At 41.0% G+C, this 20,903-nt stretch overlaps 1 protein-coding gene across 1 annotated transcript; it reads left to right on the top strand.

The window, feature by feature from the left end:
- The first annotated feature begins 6,738 nt into the window (after positions 1 to 6,738).
- Positions 6,739 to 19,788, top strand: lmo4b (LIM domain only 4b). The gene is made up of 5 exons (XM_031318455.2): positions 6,739 to 7,221; positions 8,870 to 9,110; positions 14,316 to 14,412; positions 16,701 to 16,856; positions 19,505 to 19,788. Exons 2-5 carry the CDS (start codon positions 8,875 to 8,877, stop codon positions 19,511 to 19,513), a joined length of 498 nt encoding a protein of 165 aa, XP_031174315.1. The 5' UTR covers positions 6,739 to 7,221; positions 8,870 to 8,874; the 3' UTR covers positions 19,514 to 19,788.
- Positions 19,789 to 20,903: the final 1,115 nt, after the last annotated feature.

The following is a 20,903-nucleotide window of genomic DNA, read 5'->3' as shown; positions in this document are numbered from 1 at the left end:
AAAGACATATGGTAAAGGAATATTTCAACATTTTAGGAAATACACTTATTTCAGAGAGTGAGTAATGAAGATAATGTCAATATCATGTTTGTGTGTTAAGTATGGAGTGGAGATGGGACATGGATAACCATGCATATAAAGATGAGGCAGGGAGAACTAGCCTTGCTTCGTCCACAGTGTCATTTTTGTGGCAGCGGAAACAAGCTGACAAGAATTTTTAACATCAACTTTTAAGTTGCAGTGAGAACTTGTAAGAAAAAACAGTTGCCTATACACACACACAACAGACACAGAGAAATCTTAGCATGCAGGAAGTCCAATATTCACTCTCATTTAGCTCTATTTTAGTTTCCACCAACTCCACTTGTCTGTCTGATGTTTGGGGTTGGCCAGGGAGTGTACAGTGTTGATTTGAGCTGAGGAGAACTTCAGTGACATGTGATAATTATCCAAGGATTCATCACTATGAGTGACAGCTTTTACGTTTCACTTATTTAATCCATTTTAATATAAAACATAATATTGATTATAGCAGCTTTATGTTTTGTCATCAGGGAGTTTGCCAGGTGTGGTTCAACTGTGCCTGTACACCAAGACCAAATCCTGTGTTATAAGTATATACATATATTGCTTGTCAAGAAATATCTGCAGCCCGTAACTCCCCTAAAATCACAAATTATAATTGTTACATTTATAGTTATGTGCAGGTTTAACGACTGAAATACAGTGTTTAAGTAACACAGCTTTAGAGATGTTTTGAGGTATATATTTGAACTTTGGACATAGCCAGGCTAGCTGTTTCCCCCTGTTTCCAGTCTTTATACTAAACTGGGTTAAATATGTTCTTACTTCAGTTCTGTATTCAACACGTAGATAAGAACTTAATATCAATCATCTCATCTTACTCTCTATGCATATTTCCCCAAATGTTAAACATTACCTTTAAAGCAGCCATATTATGCTCATTTTCAGGTTCATAATTGTATTTTAAGGTTGTACCAGAATAGGTTTACATGGTTTAATTTTCAAAAAACAACATGTTTTTGTTGTACTGCAGTGCTCTCTCTCACTGCTGCAGATCCTCTTTTCAGCTGGTCTCTGTTTTAGCTACAGAGTGAGACCTCTTTTCTTCTTCTGTACTATCTTTGATTGCATATGCACATGTGCAGTAGCTCAGATGTAGATCATGTCAGCTAGCTAGCTCCATAGACAGTAAAAGAAAGGCTGTTTCTACAACTTTGGTCAGTTACAAGGCAGGATTAGCTGGGAGACTTCTAAATGAGGGCGCACATGTAAGTAGTTCTTTTGTAGATTATGGTGAACTTGTGTGTTGTAGCAGTGCTTTGCTATTGAGAACGAGGTAGCATGCTAACGCTAATGCTAACGCTACGAGCTAATGGTTGCAGTTAGCCAACTCGTTTCGGCTTGTGACGTCACAAGCCGTGCAGATTTTGAACAGCTCACCCGGAGACTGAAGGCAGGACACATTCAGAAACTGTATCTCACTCTAAACAGCATGGATGGATTTTTTTCAAAGTTTGTATGTGTGTGGAAGCACCAGAGACACAAAATAACACCCCAAATCCCAGAAAAAGTGATTTTTTCATAATATGGGCACTTTAAGGCAAATACATGTTACTTACTTGCTCTGTGCTAACTAATTTGTCTTGTGTGCATGTGATTTGTGTCTCAAATACAGGGAACCAGGGCTTAATTTGAGCCGGAACACGCCGGAACATGTTCCGGCACCTCCGACATTGGATCCGGAACCTTTTTTAGGGTACCGGCACCTCCTGTGTCAAAAAAAATGAATCGCCTAAATGAAAAAAATAAACTACTGTTTGTATAGTGTTCAATGTTCTTATCTGTCTTGTTAGTCTTTATTCCCCATTGGAGTTCCACAAAAGTCTTGTGTTTGCATTTTCAATGAGTTTTGAGGTGAATTTTCACGGTAAGACAGAGGGGGGAGAGGGACGGAGGGAGGGGATCGGCACTTCAACAGCGCGGCGCTGCACTCCAAGTGACACAAGCGCTTGTGCTGTTTGAGATTGCTGTTATAGCCTCATTTCACTCAGGGGAAAAATGTCAAAAAGACAACAAAGTTTGCTTAACTTTTTCAAATACGCTGGCCAGTCGGATCCCAAACAAGCAAAAATCGTTTCTGCCGATCAAGAATGTGGAGACCACAGTGGGTTTTTTGTTTTAATTGTCCGATGGATAATTGCTGCTTGTGAAAACGATCGTTGCAGTGTATTTAAAAAAAATTTTTTACATTTCACACCGATGCAGTGCACGTTCTGAAATAAAAATAAACATTGCCCTGATGTACACACAGCGTTGTTTAGGCTTTTTTAGTCAGAGTCAGAGAAGCTACGTAGGCAGGTGTAATTTATTTTTTTGGTTCCGTTACCTCCAACCCCTGTTTTGAGTCGCCGGATCCACTCCCCCTCTGCGCTCCGGGACCTCCCACTTTACAAATTAAGCACTGCAGGGAACCATACGCTGTTCTATCAAAACTACTTCATCTCTTGATCTTCAGACCACTGTATTGGTCCTGACACATTTTTTCAGAGTTGCCTGGAGCTTGTCAAATCATCAGCACAGGCTTTAAAGAAAGCCACTGCCATACAGGTTGTATTTATTGAGTTGTTGATTTCTATTTACTGAAGCTTATTTGTTCTCCGTTTAATTACAAACGATAAATGAACAAGATCAATACCACCAAATAAATGAAGTGGGACATATTTTGAGAGGGGAGTATTGAGCAAAACAATGACGGCTTCATTGTTTCGTGACCCAAGTCGAGCTGGAACCACATGGGGAAAGTAGAAGGAGTACAGAGAACATACCACAAGAGAAAGCAACACAGCCATGAGCTCAGATTGAAGGGTTTGATGTGCTTATATTCATGCCATTTTAACAACACATCACATCACACTGGAGTGTACTGATTCACTATGTAATTAACTGAATGTGGTCTTACAGCATCCCACAAATGCACCAGAAACTTTCTTTTTTGATTGTTTGCAAACGTACCACAAGACTTTCATATAAAAACTGACATATTTAAGGAGTTGAATGATGTCTAATCCCAATGTTGCAGAATGATTTAAATAGTTTGACATTTTGGGGAATTTGCTTGTATGCTTTATGGCCAAGTGGCCAAGAGTTAGATGAGAAGATTGATATTACTCGTCATGTCTGTACGGTAAAATTCAAGCTACGGCCAGCAGATAGCCAGCTTAGTTTAGCATAAACACTGGAAACAGGAATGTTCCTCTCTTTATGCTAAGATAAGCTAACTGCCAGTTGGTTTTAGCTTCCAACACGTCCTCATACCTAAATGACAGAATAGGTTGATTGCCAATGACTCCCAAAACAACATAGGCCTATTATATGACCGATGTATTTAACGCAGTGATAAGTGACCGTAACACGTGACCACGCAGATAGTTTTAATCACGTGAGCATTGCATAGCGGTCACAGTTTTAAACACGTAGTTAACGCTGTGAAACGGAACTTGTTAAGTTTAAGCAACGAAAATACTTGGTTAGGGTTAGGATATTATATATCCACGACATTCCACTTCTGGGATTGTTCCGGTGCCGCCGAAAATTCCACCGGATATCTTTCTTTTCTGCCGGATGTCCATTACCTTCCTCTTTCTTTGTGTTGTAATTTTAAATTCCGGTGGATTTATGAGGACTATGGTTAACTGCTCCTCAGATCTCTGCAGGGTAAATCCAGGCAGCTAGCTAGACTATCTGTCCAATTTGAGTTTTCTGTTGCACGACTAAAACAACTTTTGAATGTACACATTCCACAAAAACAAGTTCCTTCCTGAGGCTATTTTGCAGTGGCACCGTGGCTCTGTCCGGTGCTTAGTGCCGTCCAAGACGATTGTGATTGGTTTAAAAAAATCCAGTTAACCAGAGCACGTTTTTCTCCCAACCCGGAATGCTGTGTGGACTAGCCAGAGGTCTGGCAATGCGAGACTAGGGTTAGGAAAACATCAGGGATTGGCTTAAAATGAGTTGCGCAAAAACTACTAAAATGAGGACATAACTACATCACAGACTTAGGTCCATAAATTTAAAAAGGTACCCATTGACTTTTGGTTTCACACAGGACACGAACCCCAGTCTCCGGAGTGAAGGTCCTGTGTTTTATTGACACATCCACCACCAGAGTTTGGTGCTCTTATACTTTGTCACCTTACTTCCTTGTTTGCTTCCGCAATAATTACTACGCCCACTAGAGCTTGCAGCCTAACAACAAACATAAATATGGGTTGTTATAAGCTGCTTGCACAATCAACCTGTATGGTTTTTTTCTGGGTGTTAACGGTCTGTTAGCTTCATATTTAGCATACAGACATGAGAGTGGTATTGAACTTCTCATCTAAAGAAGTGTATTTCCCAAAAATGTCGAACTATTCCTAATGTATTTTCAGGGAAGTAGCCAGTTACTCATTTAGAAGATTTCATTTGGGTATCTTTCTGCCGAGTCCACCATCCTCCATTCCGTCATGGAGTGGGCCCTGTCTATCTGTAGATAATCTGAACTCTAATCTTCCGTCATCAATTGGCTCAGCTAACTGAATATCATTCTCTCTAAAAGATAGCACACACACTCATGCAGTAAAGCGAGTGAGATGCTATTTCACAAACTAGGAGACGAGCCACAGTAACTGTGGTAAACAATGCAATGTGATCGTACGCAATGAGTGTGAGAGAAAGTTACGGTGACCTGCCTGTTGTTTAGTTAGAAGATTGCCCGTGGTGTGTAAACTTGCAGATTGAAACCGGCCCTCTTTGTGGCTCAGTGTCATGTTAATAGAATATAACACAGAGTGAATCCCAATCTGAAGTCACCATGTTGAATGTGGCTTTCTTGCTTTTTCCCACAGGGCAAGCAGCTTCATTATGAAGCACCGTGGTCTCCTTTTCATCTCGGTGAGATCACCCCTGTGGGGAGTATCAACACAGCCAGCCACGTCTGATGCTCTCTTGTCCTTGTTTAAACACTGAAATAGTATTGAGCCACATTGTTGTGTGCCACTGTTTTTTTCTTTTTTCTTTTTTGAATCTAGTGTGCTTCATAATGCAGCTGCTTGGAAACTGCCACAGGACTGAAAGATCTCAGCGTAGAAAGGAGATGATCAATTTCTGAGGGACCCCCTCCTTTTTTTCTCCTCATCTCCAAACCCTCTCCCGCACACAGCTCCCTGACCCCTCCTCCTCCTCCTCCTCCTCCTCCTCCTCCTCCTTTTCCTCCTCCTCTCTTCAACTAGCCATAATTATTTTGCAAAAGAGCTCCAGAAAAAGAACACACAGAGTAATTTCTCTTGCCCAGTTATGAAAAGCTCATTAATATAGGCCCTGGAACAAACAAAGCTTTTCCTGTGAGGCCCCCTTTTCAAATCCATTTCATATTTTCCCCCTGTTTTAATCATTTATATCAATTAATCATTCTTTGGTGGAAAAGATATTCTTCGCCCATCTTCTGTGGTTTTTTGTTCTAGCGAGTGAGAGCCTTGATGAGGATGTCAAGAGAATGTGGCTCAAACCAAGGTGGAGTAGCATTGGCTTTGCCAAAGGGAAATCAGCTTGATGCAGCACACTCTCTTTGGAGCTGCAGGAATAATTAAACAATTAAAGTAAAGAAAAAGATCATCCTTATACATCTGCCAGGGGCATCTTATAATGAAGCTGTTTTGTCATGTAAAACCAGTCAACCCAGTGAATCTCAAATTACTTTCCTCTGAGGCAACTTTTCTCCAATAGCAACACTTTTTTTTAGTTAAACTGCAAGACAACGCTTGTTTTTCACAGAACAATTTACGGTTGCTACACTGCAGCACTTCAGCTTTTCTTTTGGTAAAAGCTGAGTAAAAAAGAGGAGGAATTACCTTCTCTTTCGACATCATGTTAGCAAACATGTCAGCACCACATTATTTGTATTAGGTATTGCAATTGCTTCCAGTTTATCTTGTCTTTGAAACTTAAACTGTTGAATTAAGGATCTTAGCCAAATCGAGGTATTGCAGATTAGCCTTAATAGGTGTTGAAACCAATGACCTGAGGCTTAATGGGGTTGTAAACGACAGCAGGCCTTGCGATTATTTTCAGTGACAGACGATGGCGCCACTACGCAGCTATTAGGCCTTGATATTTCCCAGAGGTTGGAGTCACCCTCAGTAAACTAAGTAGTTATTGAATGTCAACTAATTAAACTCAGACGTGAGATGAATGCAGCTTACTGGATGCTGCCATTGAAGCAAGTATTTAGAAAAATAAAAAAATAAAAACGTCAGCGTCTATATGAAACCAGTCAAAAAGGAGATCCATAAGTTTTATTATAAATATTCAGCTATCACAGCCCATTACTCCCTTTATGAACATGTGTACGATTAAAGAAGATAATTACGTAATTTATTGTTGAAACTAATTAAACTGAACACACGCTCCTATTACAAGGGTTTTATTGGTGCATTGAATCCTCATTGTTTTCAAGCGTGTACATTTGACACTCGTCTCTTCGCCGTTTCTTTCGCACCTCTCCGGTCCATCTCTACCATTCACCTCTTCTACTCCGTTTCCATCCTTCTCTGCGTGTCCAAGTCAATCTCACCTCCCCCTGATTGGCTGGATTTGTTATTCCTGCTAAATGAACTGCGTGCCGATTGGCTGCGGCGGCGCCTTCGTCACGCGGCCGAAAGGGGTTTTTACTGGAGGTTTCTTCCTGTCAGCGACACATGTAGAACAAGCAGCTAACGGGACCCAGAGAGCAGACCGGAGGACAGTCAATCATAGCCTCTGTGCCAGCCTCGTTATTTCTTTTCCCTTTCTTTTGCCAAAACACGCACTTTTCGGTCTGAGGACATCACGGCACGCGTAGACCTCTAATTACGCCTTGCAATGGACTCCTTTTGTTCCAGCGAAAAAAAGAACACTAAAGCAGCAACAGTAAAACGGGAACCATCCAGTGGAAATACTATCTGATAACTCCATTTGCTCGGCGCTCCGCTTGTTGCCAGTGAACATCCGAGCTCAAGTCCTCATTGAGGTTCGCTGTCGCGCGGAGCTGGAGGCCGACCGCGCGCGATAGTGTATCGCTTTTTACCTGTACTTTTTGGGACTGTTATAGCCTGCCTGTTTACCTGCATACCCTGCAAGTCATTAACTTTACAACCATTACTCTTAAACGAGACAAACGAGGTGGGTGTTCGTTGATATTACAGCTGTGTTGCATGGCTAAAATTTCTGTTTTATTCTTTGTATTTATAGCTAACGGTACGCTTTACGCTGGAAACTAGCCCCTCGTCGGTTCTACTCGTGTCTTTCTGTCATGAATGCTAGCGGTGATATTTGATAGCCTCTGTTATTCTTGCGACATTATCCTCCTCTTTAGCCCCTATTCACGCATTTACCCCGCAATGTGATGCTACATTTCTTTTATTTTCCATTAAAAAGCTGCAGCCTTTTAGCACATGGCTGCCTGATATGTTTTTTCTCTCTCTCTCTCTCTCTCTCTCTCTCTCTCTCTCTCTCTCTCTCTCTCTCTCTCTCTCTTTCCATGACTTGGTCTCTGCGCCCAAATTGCCTGCCCGTGTAATTACTTGAGTTAGCCCATTTAAGTTAAAAGCCACCCCCCTCCTCTTCACCTTCCCCTCCTGCCCCCTCCATCTCTCAGCGGAAAAAAAAGAAACTCCTCTCTGAATGAAACTTGACGATGGTCCGTCTTGTTTATCCAGGGAGTCACTTTCAGGTCGGCTTTTTGATTCATCCCCATTTAGATTTAATCAGCACTAAGGTACGCTGTGGTTTGTCCCTAAGAGCCATCGCTAATGGGCTTACTGAATGCTTTTCTGTGTGCACCCCCCCCCCCCCTCCCCTCTCCCCAACTCTAATTAGCCTACCTGCCTTTCAACAAAGATTTGGCTTTATCCAGGCATGTAGTCTGCCTGACCAAATTGGAGAGGATTACATTTGAAAGAACCCACATTCATTTTGTGGGTGAAACAAATGCCTGCGTTGCATTCGATTAGAACACTTAGAATCATTGCTGGTGGATTGTGGTATATCCTGGCTATGTGTCCTATTAAGGTGCTGTTAAATATTGGTTTTTAGTTGCAGGACAGATCATCTTCAGCCCTCAGGTCGAAGGCCTGCAAGCACCAAGTGTTGGTAAACACAGAGCCAGCAAGGCAAAGTGTTTCACATGTCAGTTTGAAGCCAATTCTGATTCAGCCTATTCATACAGTATCCTTTTGTGTTTTGCCATAAACACCACCTCCCAGCTATTCACTGCAATAGAGTGAGGGAAATTGTGTGGTGAAGTATTGTGCTGTTTAGAATTCAGCTCAACAAAAGCCCATGCTGCATAATTGTTCCTTTTGTCTCCTGGGGTTAACAGTTAACAGACATTTATCATGAGAGGTCCAATGAAGCAACAGCACGGGGATGAGACAGATCAAGGGCAGATTAGTTCACTAAATGACCCGTAGCTCTCTTGTAGCAGAACAGGACTCTGAACGGTTCCCTTTATGAGATCCGTTATTGTGTTTTGATACGATTTTGACATTCAAAGACCACGCTGATGGAACAAGATGTTCAAAGGGCTGGAATTTTCAATGTGATAATTGATAAATTGACATGTGGCCTGTGGCATACATGATCCAATACCCTGTTGTATGGTATAGGGATCCAACATAGCCCCGTGTGTGACCCATCCCAGGTCCTGACCCAATTGCATACAAAACAATACTTGCCTGGTGAAAGTGTGAACAGCAACTTTTCTGGGTGTGACGTGTACAACAAGCAGACTGTTAATATCATCTCTTCTCTGTGTTTTGTTTGTTTTCAGGGACAATGGTGAATCCCGGAGGCAGCAGCCAGCCACCACCCGTGGGCGCAGGTTCTCTGTCCTGGAAGCGGTGTGCAGGGTGCGGGGGCAAAATCGCAGACCGTTTCCTCCTTTACACCATGGACAGCTACTGGCACAGCCGATGCCTCAAGTGCTCCTGCTGCCAGGCCCAGCTGGGCGAAATCGGCACGTCGTGCTACACAAAAAGCGGCATGATTCTCTGTAGAAACGACTATATCAGGTGAGAAAATGCATGCATTATTTTAGATTAGCACTCATTTTCAGGAGATTATCATCGGCCGTCATTACCACAGATTATCTGAAACAATTGCTGTTACAGTTGGGTATAAGTAAGATAATAAATGTCACGTCTTATGTGATTTTTTTTTTTTTTTCTCCCCCCCCCAAGAGAATTGTGTTTCTCAGAAACCAGATAAAATCACTTTTTAAAAGTCCTGGAAGATATTAAGAAACACTATTAAATCAAGTTATAAACAAACAAAAATGGGGCTAGTCACGCAATGATCAGCAAGCTTGGGTGTGTTTCTTCAGAGCATGTGTCTCAAATTGTACTAACGTCATCAGTGTTCATTAAAGTGTCCTGGTTGAAGTCTCCCTGGTTTACCCTGAAAGCGGTCAAACACGCTGGCATGTTGACTAAGCAACAAAGCAAAAGAGTTGCTCTGCAGACCATCTGCATGTCTGTCCTGTTTGCTGTTCATGGTTAACTGAAGGACAGAAAATTGGTCTTGTCACATTTATGTTTGCTCTGCGAGACAAATGTACAGTGTTCGTGTTGGGCACAGATTATCGTTTTATTTGTAGGTCTTTTTTTTTAATATGTATAACAGAAAAGCCCCATTTAATTAGCAAAGAGAGCCTTTTTAAATATTCTAGTAGGTGTGCCAGACACCCAAGCAGAGCTTATTGATGACACTCTCATTCTGGTAATGTAGAGCATTCTGATGTGACGGCACAAGGCACAGTTTACTGGAAGTTCATATACTTTCTGGAATCACCCTGGGGCTCAAGAATGGTATTGATTTTAACCCAATAATTAACTGTTTTGACTATTATTCTCTAACACTTCAGGTCATTTTTATATCAATGCAAGACGTGTTTTTTTTTGTTTTTTTTTAGTAGAATCTTTCTGTTTTCATACGTTAAAAACACATGGAAATCCATGCATCCGAGTTTGTTTCTTTTGCATTAATAATCTAAAAGATGGAATTGCACTACAGTCAACATTGAACATGCAACGCTGCTGTTGAATCGGCACGGATAATTCAAAATCTAAAGCGTGCCTGTGCGCTCTCACACCCACCTCATAAAAAGGATGAGGAAGTCAATGGGGTACTTCATTCATAATGGGACTATAACGTAATTAAAATTGGAACGGGGGAAAACGTGGATACACCTTTCCCACTTGTAATGAGAGCATGCTTGGTGGAAGAGCTAAACACGCATATTATGGAACCACGAGATCTCTGTGGAGATAAAGATAGGAGTGGCAGGGGAAAAAAAAAACATCTGACAGTGAGTCTACACAATTAAATGCTTTAATTATAGTCCCCCTCCATTTCCTTTAGTCCTGATGGGTTTTATCTAATGAGATCTGGTCCCTGGCTTGTATCCGCTCACAATGACGTGTCCGAAATGAATGAGAGCCACACGGCAAACAAAACATTTAATTAACCAAATTGGCTTTTGAGAGAGAGCAGGAGAGAAAGACAGATAGAGAAGAGGGATTATTACGAAGGCCATTTGCCGCTGTTTCTCCCCACTCATCTTAAAGGGGCAGACTCATTTTTTTGTGATAGACTGCCATGCTGCCCATATCGCATAAGTTTATAGCTCCAAACTTATATTAATACAGCTGATAAGAAAATGCTCATCTGATTGATCAGGAGTCGAAACGCATGGCATCACAGCCATAATGGGATGTATGCCTGGCCTGGGATGATATCCATCTCCCATCAATCAAGTAGGAATATTCACACACACATCACAAGACAGGCACCATCTCTCCTTTTTCATGCAAGCGCTGCCACCGAAAAGCTTTAATGTCAAACTTTTAAGCCAAAGTTGCGTTTGCTGCGGGGATCATGTTGTTTTAAGCTGGAGGTGATATTATTTCTGAGGGCTGCTAGTAGAGGGAGAATTAATTTACTTGTGGCTGCTGGATTCAGGGAGAATGCTGTCCCCTTTAATTGAATAAGCCTAGGTAATTAAATGGCACTTTTCCAATAGAACGTGTGAGGTAAATCTAATAGTTGGTTATTTAATATCACTTTGAAGTCTGCCCACTCAAGCACTATGACAGCACAAGAGAATGTGAACTATTAGGCCAGGAAAAAAACCCGGGATCTCAGAAATTAATTAAATCGCATGCAATTTAGGGGAAACGTTTATCTTGATTTGTCATAACAGAATTAATTCAAGGCCTTCAATTCACTTGGGGCCAGATCTGTTACTCTGAATTAACCAAGTGTAATTTGGCTGATCCACCACCACCACCACCACCCACCCTCCACCCCTACACACACACACACACACACACACACACATGCACATGCTCACACCTCCCCATCCCCCTGTTCCCAAAACACATGCACATACACAACACAGATCCACATGCGCCCTCTCTCATCCTAGCAATCTTCCCACCCCACCCCATCCCCGGCCCCTCCACCCTTTTCTCTAATGCAGCTCTTGCCATTATGCAAAGCCCCGCTTCTGTATCAATATGGCCTAGTGCTTTTAAGGTGCTTTGGCTGCTGATGTAGAGAGGCATTTTTAATGGACTGTGTTGCAGAAATCATTGTTGTGGGGGTAATTTTACCCTACTCAAAGGCCTTGGTGAATGAGGTCTGCATTTACCAGACAGCCTAGCTGCACGCCATGCTATATTTCACCTGGCAGTCAGTGCTGAAATGAAATCCAATAGTCATTGCCTATATAGATAGACAACAGACAGCTCAGAATGTGTTTTTTTTTGTTTTGTATGTTATTTAATTTAATCAAATACATTGGTCGTAGCAAAGCCAGATCCATGGGGGAAGAAAACAGATAAATCAAGATTAAGCCATCTGCCAAAAAAACATAGTAAGAGCCACCGATCTTTTTATTTAGCAAGGGAAAAAGCTGAAACCAGATGTGTCACTGCAATTAAACAGTCCCTTGGCCTTAATTATACTGACCTGGGCTGTCTACTTCACCTCAGTGCTGTAGGTCACTGGCAGAGGAGGCCATTAGAGCCCAAGTTCAAACCGATATAGCAGCTTAATTTAGCACCTAAAGGCTCTGGCTCCTTAAATCAAATACTATCAAAAGCTATCCCCTGATAAATTAATTATCCTGCTATGAGTTCCACACTGTGGTGAAATATAAAAAGGCTGTGGTGAAAGCGTCCTGTGGTCTTTGTTTTTCGACACCCCTCAAAAGCTTTCTCGCAGACGAAACTCCACGAGGAATAAATGCAACATGAACACGGAAGAACATATTTTTCCGTTTGAGCAAAGTTTGAATTCTTGAGCGGGCTTTGAAATGCGCGAAAGTGTGGTTTTTTTGCTTTTCCACAGATTGCCTGAGCACAAGAGTCTTAAAGCAACAGGCCTATATGTTCATTTCCACTATCATGTTTGTCCCAGTGAAAGCAGAGAATTGGCAGTGTTGGGACGACAGTCTCCAGTTAATTAGTTTCTGAAATTGAGTTTTGATGGAGCCTTTCCAAACGATGCTAAGACAAAATTTGCTTCTGCCTAGGCTGTCTTATTGAAAGCCATTTCTGTGTCCCTTTGCAGAGAGCTCTGGCTTGTTTGTTCGTCAACATATCTAACAACTGCTTAGGTTATTGTTGGGATGGTAGAAGCATTTATTCCCTCGCTCCGTCTCGGCGTGAATTTGTTAAATACTTTTCGGAAAATTGTCCTCAAGAATGTCTGAACAGAAAAAAAAGAAAAAATAATGTTACTCTTACAGCGCTTTCCCCTCGTTGTTTCTTTTTTCTTGTTAATTTTTTTTTTTTTAAGCCAAACAACTTTATCTGATGCACACATGCACACCAATGTTAACCACTCCCCCGTATCCCTTTCTCTTTCCATCCCTCTCTCCCCTTCTCTCCGGAGCATGTCAGATGCCGTGGTCTTATTTGATTGCTTAGGAAAAGTGCAGTGATAGAGCAAACACCCGGTGAGATATGATGACAAATGGGTCCAGATCCCAGTAAATTACTTTCTGCTCAAATCGAAATTTCATTCAGTTTGCTGCTCACCGAGATGAAGTAATCTAAATTGTGGACTCAGAAGGAAGATAGAAGGGAAGCTGGAGCAAGCATTTCATTATAGAGAGAGAGAGAGAGAGAGAAGGTTAGGGACGAAAGAGATGAGCAGAAGCAAATCTAAGTGTTGACACCATGATTGAAAAGGTTAACCCATGCACATTATATATCAACCCGAGTAGCTACTGGTTTCTAATGGAAACACGGCACTGACAGAGCATTCACAGGAGTCCTAATGGCAAAAGCAGTACGTCTCCACCTGGCTGTACAATCAAATCCTCTTAGGTCCTGATTGCTTATGTTCCAGGTTATTATTAGGTTGCAAAAAAAAAAAGTGCACCAGAAGTAATATGCAGTTTCAGTGCTAGATAGATGCTTGTGGAGAGTGTACAGAGTGCTCGAGGATTCATTTCTCTGTCAATGTTGTGATGATATTCTATTTATTCATTCGGTTACTCTCCCCCTCTCTATTTTTCCTCCTGCATGCTTTCCCTTTTTAAGTTAGAAATGGACCGGGGGGGGGGGGTATAGTGAACTTTGCACTGAACAACTTCATTCAGTCACATCCTCAGTAGACACAAGTGTGGTGGGGGCTGGGCTAGAAGCCCCCCCCCCCGAAATATGATTGCTGTCAATCTGACAATTGTGATTTCCATTGGATCAGAGTACTGTCTACTTGGCTGCCTGTTCTGCCAATCTTCCCAGCCCTTGTCACATGACCAATTCATGTTTCCATGATGACTATCCAAAATTCTGATACCATGGAACTAGCACTGGAATTGGTTTTTAATTAAAGTCGGAGACTGATATATAGCTATAGGGAATACGTATTGTATTCAGATATACAATTTGTTTCAAATGAAAACAAGTGAAATGAATAATGAAAGTGATGTTTATTTAGCATAATTACATTGTGCTGTTCTCTCCTATTCAATATTTCCAAGCAGATTTTCTATGCTGTATTCTGATAAAATGCCCCCCCCCCACCCCATTCCACCCTGACTGATTATTGTTCCCGCTCTGTGCCACCCCACTTAAAAAATCCTGGAATTGCCCCTGAAGTGTGGATGCCACAGTCCATTATACGAGGCTAAAGCTATGAAGATGCCTACAGGGGTTCCATAGTAACACTTGCTCTTGTCCTTCTTCTTCCTCCCTTTTTCTCAGATTATTTGGAAACAGTGGAGCTTGCAGCGCTTGTGGTCAGTCCATTCCAGCCAGTGAACTGGTGATGAGGGCACAGGGCAATGTGTACCACCTCAAGGTAAACTCCTCTTTCCTCTATGAAAGCTTTGAACTTGATAACATAAGAATGTTATGCACTAAGATTAAAGTAGAGCTGGGCCATATGGTGAAAATCAAATATCACAATATTTTTGACCCAACGCACCGATGTCGATATATTGGGGTGATATTGTAGGGATGACTATCGGTGCTTTCTCAAAATATAAACACAATATGAGTTTTGATAAATAATCACCACTAATGTGCATACAATGACTAAGTGGATAAAGGCAAATAATAGAACAGCTACAACAGTCTGGTAAGTTCAAAAAAAGTGCATCACTTTGTGATGCAGCCTTTAAGACAAGGAAAAGATATCATGATATCCAAAATGAAAGACGATATCTAGCCTCATATATCGATATATTGCCCAGCCTTAGATTAAGGCCTTGTGTTTTTCTTTACAACGGCCCTTACATTACAGTTGTACCGAATTGAATATATCACACAATCATTTTCTAGCATGTTTGTATCAATATGTCTTTTGTGGTCAGTAAATGTTGACAAGCTTGTAGTCTTGGAATTTGAAGATAGTAGCACATAATAATAATAATAATACTACTACTACTACTACTACTACTACTACTACTAATAATAATAATAATAATAATAATAATAATAATAATAATAATAATAATAATAATAATAATAATAACTTCTATTAATATAGAGCCTTTCAAGAAACCCATGGACACTGTTGGTTGTAGGTTGTAGGCTGTGGTAAACAGGTGGTGTTTCAGGAGTTTTTTAAATATGTCCAGGGATGTAGCATTTTAGATTTCTGCAGGGAGGGTGTTCCAGAGGGATGGGGCTGCAACACTAAAGACTCTGTCTCCAAAGGTACAGAGTCTAGTATACATAGAGCTGCTGTCTATGAAGAGCAGTGTTAATGATAGTTTAAAGCAATTATTAATGACAAAAAAAATTCCCAGTCCCAGTGTTTAAAATAAGGACCGAAAAGTTTAGTTTCTAAACCGTAATCATTGTACTTGTACTAATCATTTAATTGCTGAAGGGCTAAAACAATTAGTTGATTAACCAGTCGACAGAACGTCAACAGAAATGTAATCGGCGTCTACTGTATTTTGATATTTGATTCATAGTTAAAGTCCCCTTTTTTATTATTTAAAAAAATTTTTTTCTTTTTTTAAGCAGAAATACCAAACATTCTTTCGCTCCAGCTTCTCGATTGTAAAAGCTGCTGCTCTTTGTCTTCTACGTGATCGTAAATGAAATAGCTTTGGTTTGGGACTGTGTGTCGGACAAAACAAGACATCCGATAACATTAACTTGGTCTTAAGGCAATTGTGATTGGCATTTTATTTCATTATTTTTCTGACAGTTTATAGACCAAACCATTAATCAATTAGTCAAAGCAATTAGGAAAACCCTACATTGCTGTTCACCCGGATTTTCACTGCTAACCGCCGCTGACACCTGCGCACACAGTTGTGCAGAAGTGCACATATGTCTGCGTTCACAAGCTCCACGGTGTTATTCATAATAGGTTGGAGCACTGCCTCATAGTCCTCGGGCCTGGTTGTGAACGGTAGCGCTGCACCATATAAAATATGCGATAAGGTTGTTGGATATCGCAATAACGATATCACGATAACGATATCACTCGCGATAAATGAACAGATGTTAAAATGTACTCAGTTCTGCTGCTTTCAGTATTCTGCTAAAATACAATGAATTGCTTGTTGAATTTAAAACAAATTTCCAACATTTTGATTAACATTGAATTGAATATAAAAGGCAGCACTAAAAACAGAACAGTCAGTTTTGTCTATTTCATCGTCATGTCGCAGCCTTTCGCGATAGGGTTATTGCGCCAGTTCATTTCGCGTTTCGGGCTGCACGATAAGAGGAAAATATGCAATAACGTTGTTGAATATCGCGATATTTTGCGAAAAATAAACCGATTATTAAAATGTTCTCAGTTCTACATCGCTGCTGCCTTCAGTATTCTGCTAAAATACGACAAAGGAAATCATTTCCCAGCATTCTTTCATTGAACAAAATGAACACTGAATATAAAAGTGCCACTTAAACAAAAGAATGACAGTTATATTTTGAAGTGCAGTTTTCTGCTGATATTTTCTCTCAGCAAACACAAAAAAACTCTCTGAGTGTGTATCCCCATATGTCGCAGCCTTTCGCATTGTGTGTATATTGCGTCTGTTGATATCGCGATGGCGATTAAAGAAACAATATATTGTGTAGCCCTAGTTAACGGCCGTCTCTGTGTCTCCCCCCCCCCCGCAGTGTTTCACTTGTTCCACCTGCCGGAACCGGCTCGTCCCCGGGGATCGGTTTCACTACATCAACGGCAGCCTGTTCTGCGAACACGACAGACCCACAGCACTCATCAACGGCCATTTGAGTTCGCTGCAGACGAACCCACTACTGCCCGACCAGAAGGTAAGATCCCTCTCTCTCTGCACCAGTGACGCATGGCGGGGGCTGTCTGTCGGATGATGATGACGGAGAGCGCTCCGGACTTCTTTGTGGTCTCATTTTCCAAGAATTAAAAAACGGACAGAAGGCTGACCGCTTTCAAAGTACCAGTCCGTAAAAGCTTGTCATCAGTCAGCTGGAGTCATTAGCAGGAGAAAGAAAAACATCTGTAATTTTCCCGGCGACATTTCTCACTCCGTTTACATTCGCGCCGTCGATTCGACTTCACCGCGAGGCACGCAGCAGATACTAAATCTTACGGAGCAGAGATGAATTTTATTTGTAGACAGCAGATGGATTTTTTCCCCCCATCATTCTTGTTGGAAGGACACGCACTCAGAAAATCTGCATTAACCGTCGGCACAAAACGTGAATTCTTTTGTACTGCTGTCCGCCATACTCTTGTTTGTTATGAGCCGATACATATTTGACTCATCTTGAATTTATTTGCTGTCCCGAGACAGACTTCCAACTGTGCTGAAAACGTGACGCACGCTGCCATTAATAGCGAGTGTTTTAAAAAATTTAAAAAAAAAAAAAAAAAAAAAAAAAACTGCATTTGACTACTGCATCACCAAGACTGGGATTACCTGGACTAAGTTATTACTCCCAAGGCCAAAAATATGTATCCAAGGGCCCAAGGGCTGAACTCAGACAGCAAGCTGCAGCAGCCAGTACATCATGGAAGCTGTCATCATGGCTCCCCCCTCGATTTGATCTTGATGCCTCCAGTGAAAGCAAAACAGAGGGCCTAATCATATACGAAGGATAACTTCATTCTTCAGGATAGCTTCATTCTGCCCCCGCAGGAGATATAATCATTTTTGCCTCACAACAAGGAGCTTTATTGATACCTTGTCTGCGCACACAGCACACCGAGAGATATGAGGGGAGGGGGGGGGGTGTTTGGAGTGTGTCAGAGTCTGACTGAAAGAGGAATTATATTGTTGGGAGCATGCATTTCACCTTGAGTGGTTTTGTGAGTAGAGGAGAGAGGTAGAACTCCATTAAGCCCCACTGCCTCCACGTCACAGGCCTTTTAAGGGCTTGTCACTTCTACAAATCAGCTCTTAGAGCTTCTCACATTTAAATTGAAAGCCGTTGCATTATCTAGCTTAATTTTAAATGTCTGTTTAAGTCCTTACACCCCCCCCCCCTCCAATGTCTCTTGTAGCATGCCTGGTGTAGTAAATATAAGACCTCATTGTTTATTTATGCGCTAACATCAATTGTAGTGAAAAACTGCTGAATTATTGATGCTATAATGCAATCTGAATATTGGTCCCGGTGCTTTAATTATAGCAGAGAGAGAGAATTATTAAATAAACAAGAGACGCATCACTCAGCGGGAACGGTCTCGGGATGCTTTTGTTATCTCGGTGGGTGAAATAAAGGAGAATCAGCCCGCCGCTGAAAGCACGCTATCACACACACATAGAGCTGCAAAGATTAATCGATTAGTTGTCAACTCTCAAATTAATCCCCAACTATTTTGATAATCGATTAGTCGGTTTGAGTAATTTTTTAAGACAAAAGTAAAAAAATAAAAAATTGATTCCAGCTTCTTAAATGTGAATATTTTCTATTTTTTTCCTCTCCTCTGTGACAGCAAACTGAATATCTTTGAGTTGTGGACAAAGCAAGACATTTGAGGACGTCATCTTGGGCTTTGGGGAAACACTGATCCACATTTTTCACCATTTTCTGACATTTTACAACTAATCGATTAATCGAGAAAAAAAATCAACAGATTAATCGACTATGAGAATTATTGTTAGTTGCAGCCCTACACACACATTCTCCTTTCTTTTTGCCAAAACCTGAGTGTAGACAGCCCTCAAATGACAGACGTACAGTAGAATTTACAGCTCTAAAAATCAATATAGCTCATGTATCCCTAACAGCAGCACATAGATTGAATATGAAAACACAGGCTGGTTTAGCAAAGAGAAAATGAAGCAGTTACCACTCATACGGAAAACACAGGGGTTATCTGCTGACCGTTGTTTTGATAATGTGCCACGTGTTTTTTTGCCGTGACATAATTGGTGTTGTCGGCGTTCGGCGGCGTAGGACATTTGATGCTCATTTATTAAGCTTTTCTTCCTAGCTCCTTTCCTAATCTCTTTGTTCAGAACAGACAAATTACCTCTTTCATACGGAGCTACTTTGACCCAGGGGAGCGAGACCCTCCCAGCGTCAGTCACTTTAATTAGCCCCCAAGTAGGAGTTTGCAATTACTAATAGACTGAAGTCCTCCTAGTGATTTGAGGGATGAAGGGAAAAGTAAATCGCCCCTAAGAATCAAAAAGAAGAAAAAGGAAAGAAGAAAAGATTATTTATTTTTTTTCTGTTTCACAGGACTGAGCACCTCCTGCAGTTATGTTGGAGCGTGGTTCTAATTATACCAAAGAGAATCGCTTCATGGATGCACTTTTAAGTTAATGCAAAGTAAATGGGACAGCAGATGTTTTTCAAAGCCTGGCTGATCAATAAATCAAACAGTAGAGCTGGTGGAAAGTTGATTTATCAGGATGGCAATTTGTGCACTGATATTGTCAATGATGGCCCAAAGTTTTTAAAAATCTTTTTCTGTATCTCTCACTATTCAGGTGTGTTAGACGGGGAGCCATGCAGGAAGCAGGATGTGTGCCTTCATTTTAGCCCTTACTCATTGTCACCCAAGACGGCGTGGATCAGCAGCACCCCAGGCCCTTTGCCCCCAAAGGAACCCTCTACCCATCTTACCAGTTACCTGACCTTTTATTTCTGCTAACCCATACCCAGAAACACTCAGCCTTCAACCTTGGCTTTTCCCCAAATATGGGCGGATACTTGCACTTAATGCACCTGTTACGGGACGCTGAGGACTCCATTAACCCTTGGAATTTAAAAAGGGGGGGCGATCACAATCCAAGGGGACTCTTGAGCAAGAGAAAATTAAGTAACACACAAGAGGATGTTGTGACTGAAGTGAGGGGAAGAGAAAAAAAAGACTAATGATGTTAAAGAGATGCAGGCTTTTCAACTGCATATTTGGTTTCAAGACATTTTTAGGGGGAAAAACCTGGGACTTTTTGATTTTTTTTTTTTTTTTTTTTTTTTTTTTTTCCTCTCTTCCTTTTCTATCCTCATTTCCCAACAACATGGTGTTTCCACTTTATATATTTTAAGTGTTGTCGAAGGGGAATGTTTTTCTTTTCTTTGATGGTATATATAGAAAAAGATGGAGTTTAAAAAAAAAAAAAAAAAAAAAAGAAATCTGTGGCTTTTTGTGGAAAAGAAATCATGAACACTCTCTTGGTGTATTTGTAAAACTACCATGTATGTACAGTATGCATGTAAATGTCGTTGTCGAGGCGTGGCTACAGTACATCTGAATCCTCCGCACTCCAGTCCTCACTCCTCCCCTCTCCAAACCTAAACCCATGGCAAACGGAAAGAAACTTGCTCATATTTAGTAATGTAGAGACCATCATCAACATATAAATGCTGAATGAAAGAGAAATTTATTTGTGATATTTTCCGAGACATTTGCTCCAGTATGGTGTATTTAATTAATAAAAATATTGAAGATTTAAAAAAAAAAAAAAAAAAAAAAAAAAAGCCTCCTTAAATTCATTGTAAAGCCTCAGAATATGTACTCCGTTACAATTTACCAAACTTGGGTTTTATAGATTGAGAACTCTACTTCACACACATAGCACTGTGACGTAATGTCGTATCATTCAAGCATCATTATATCATCAGTGTTTATATCTGAATTACATGATTACTACAAGTTCAATTCATCAAGTGCTCAGGAAGTTCTCTTACTTATTATCAACGCATGACTTGTCTGCTTTACCATTGATATTCCTCTATTGAAGATCCTGCAGCGTTGCCATTCAATTTCCAGCCTAGCGATCATCAAGGTGCATGATGAGCATCTATCGGAAAATGGATAAACATGTATCCTCTCTTTCTGTTCAAATGACCGTTTGCTATTCATCACTCTAATACCTGACAGAA

This window comes from Sander lucioperca, chromosome 11 (assembly GCF_008315115.2).
Source record: "Sander lucioperca isolate FBNREF2018 chromosome 11, SLUC_FBN_1.2, whole genome shotgun sequence".
Classification (NCBI taxonomy): Eukaryota; Metazoa; Chordata; class Actinopteri; order Perciformes; family Percidae; genus Sander; species Sander lucioperca.
Note: the sequence above shows the minus strand (reverse complement) of the source record. Positions and strands in the feature narration are given on the sequence as shown.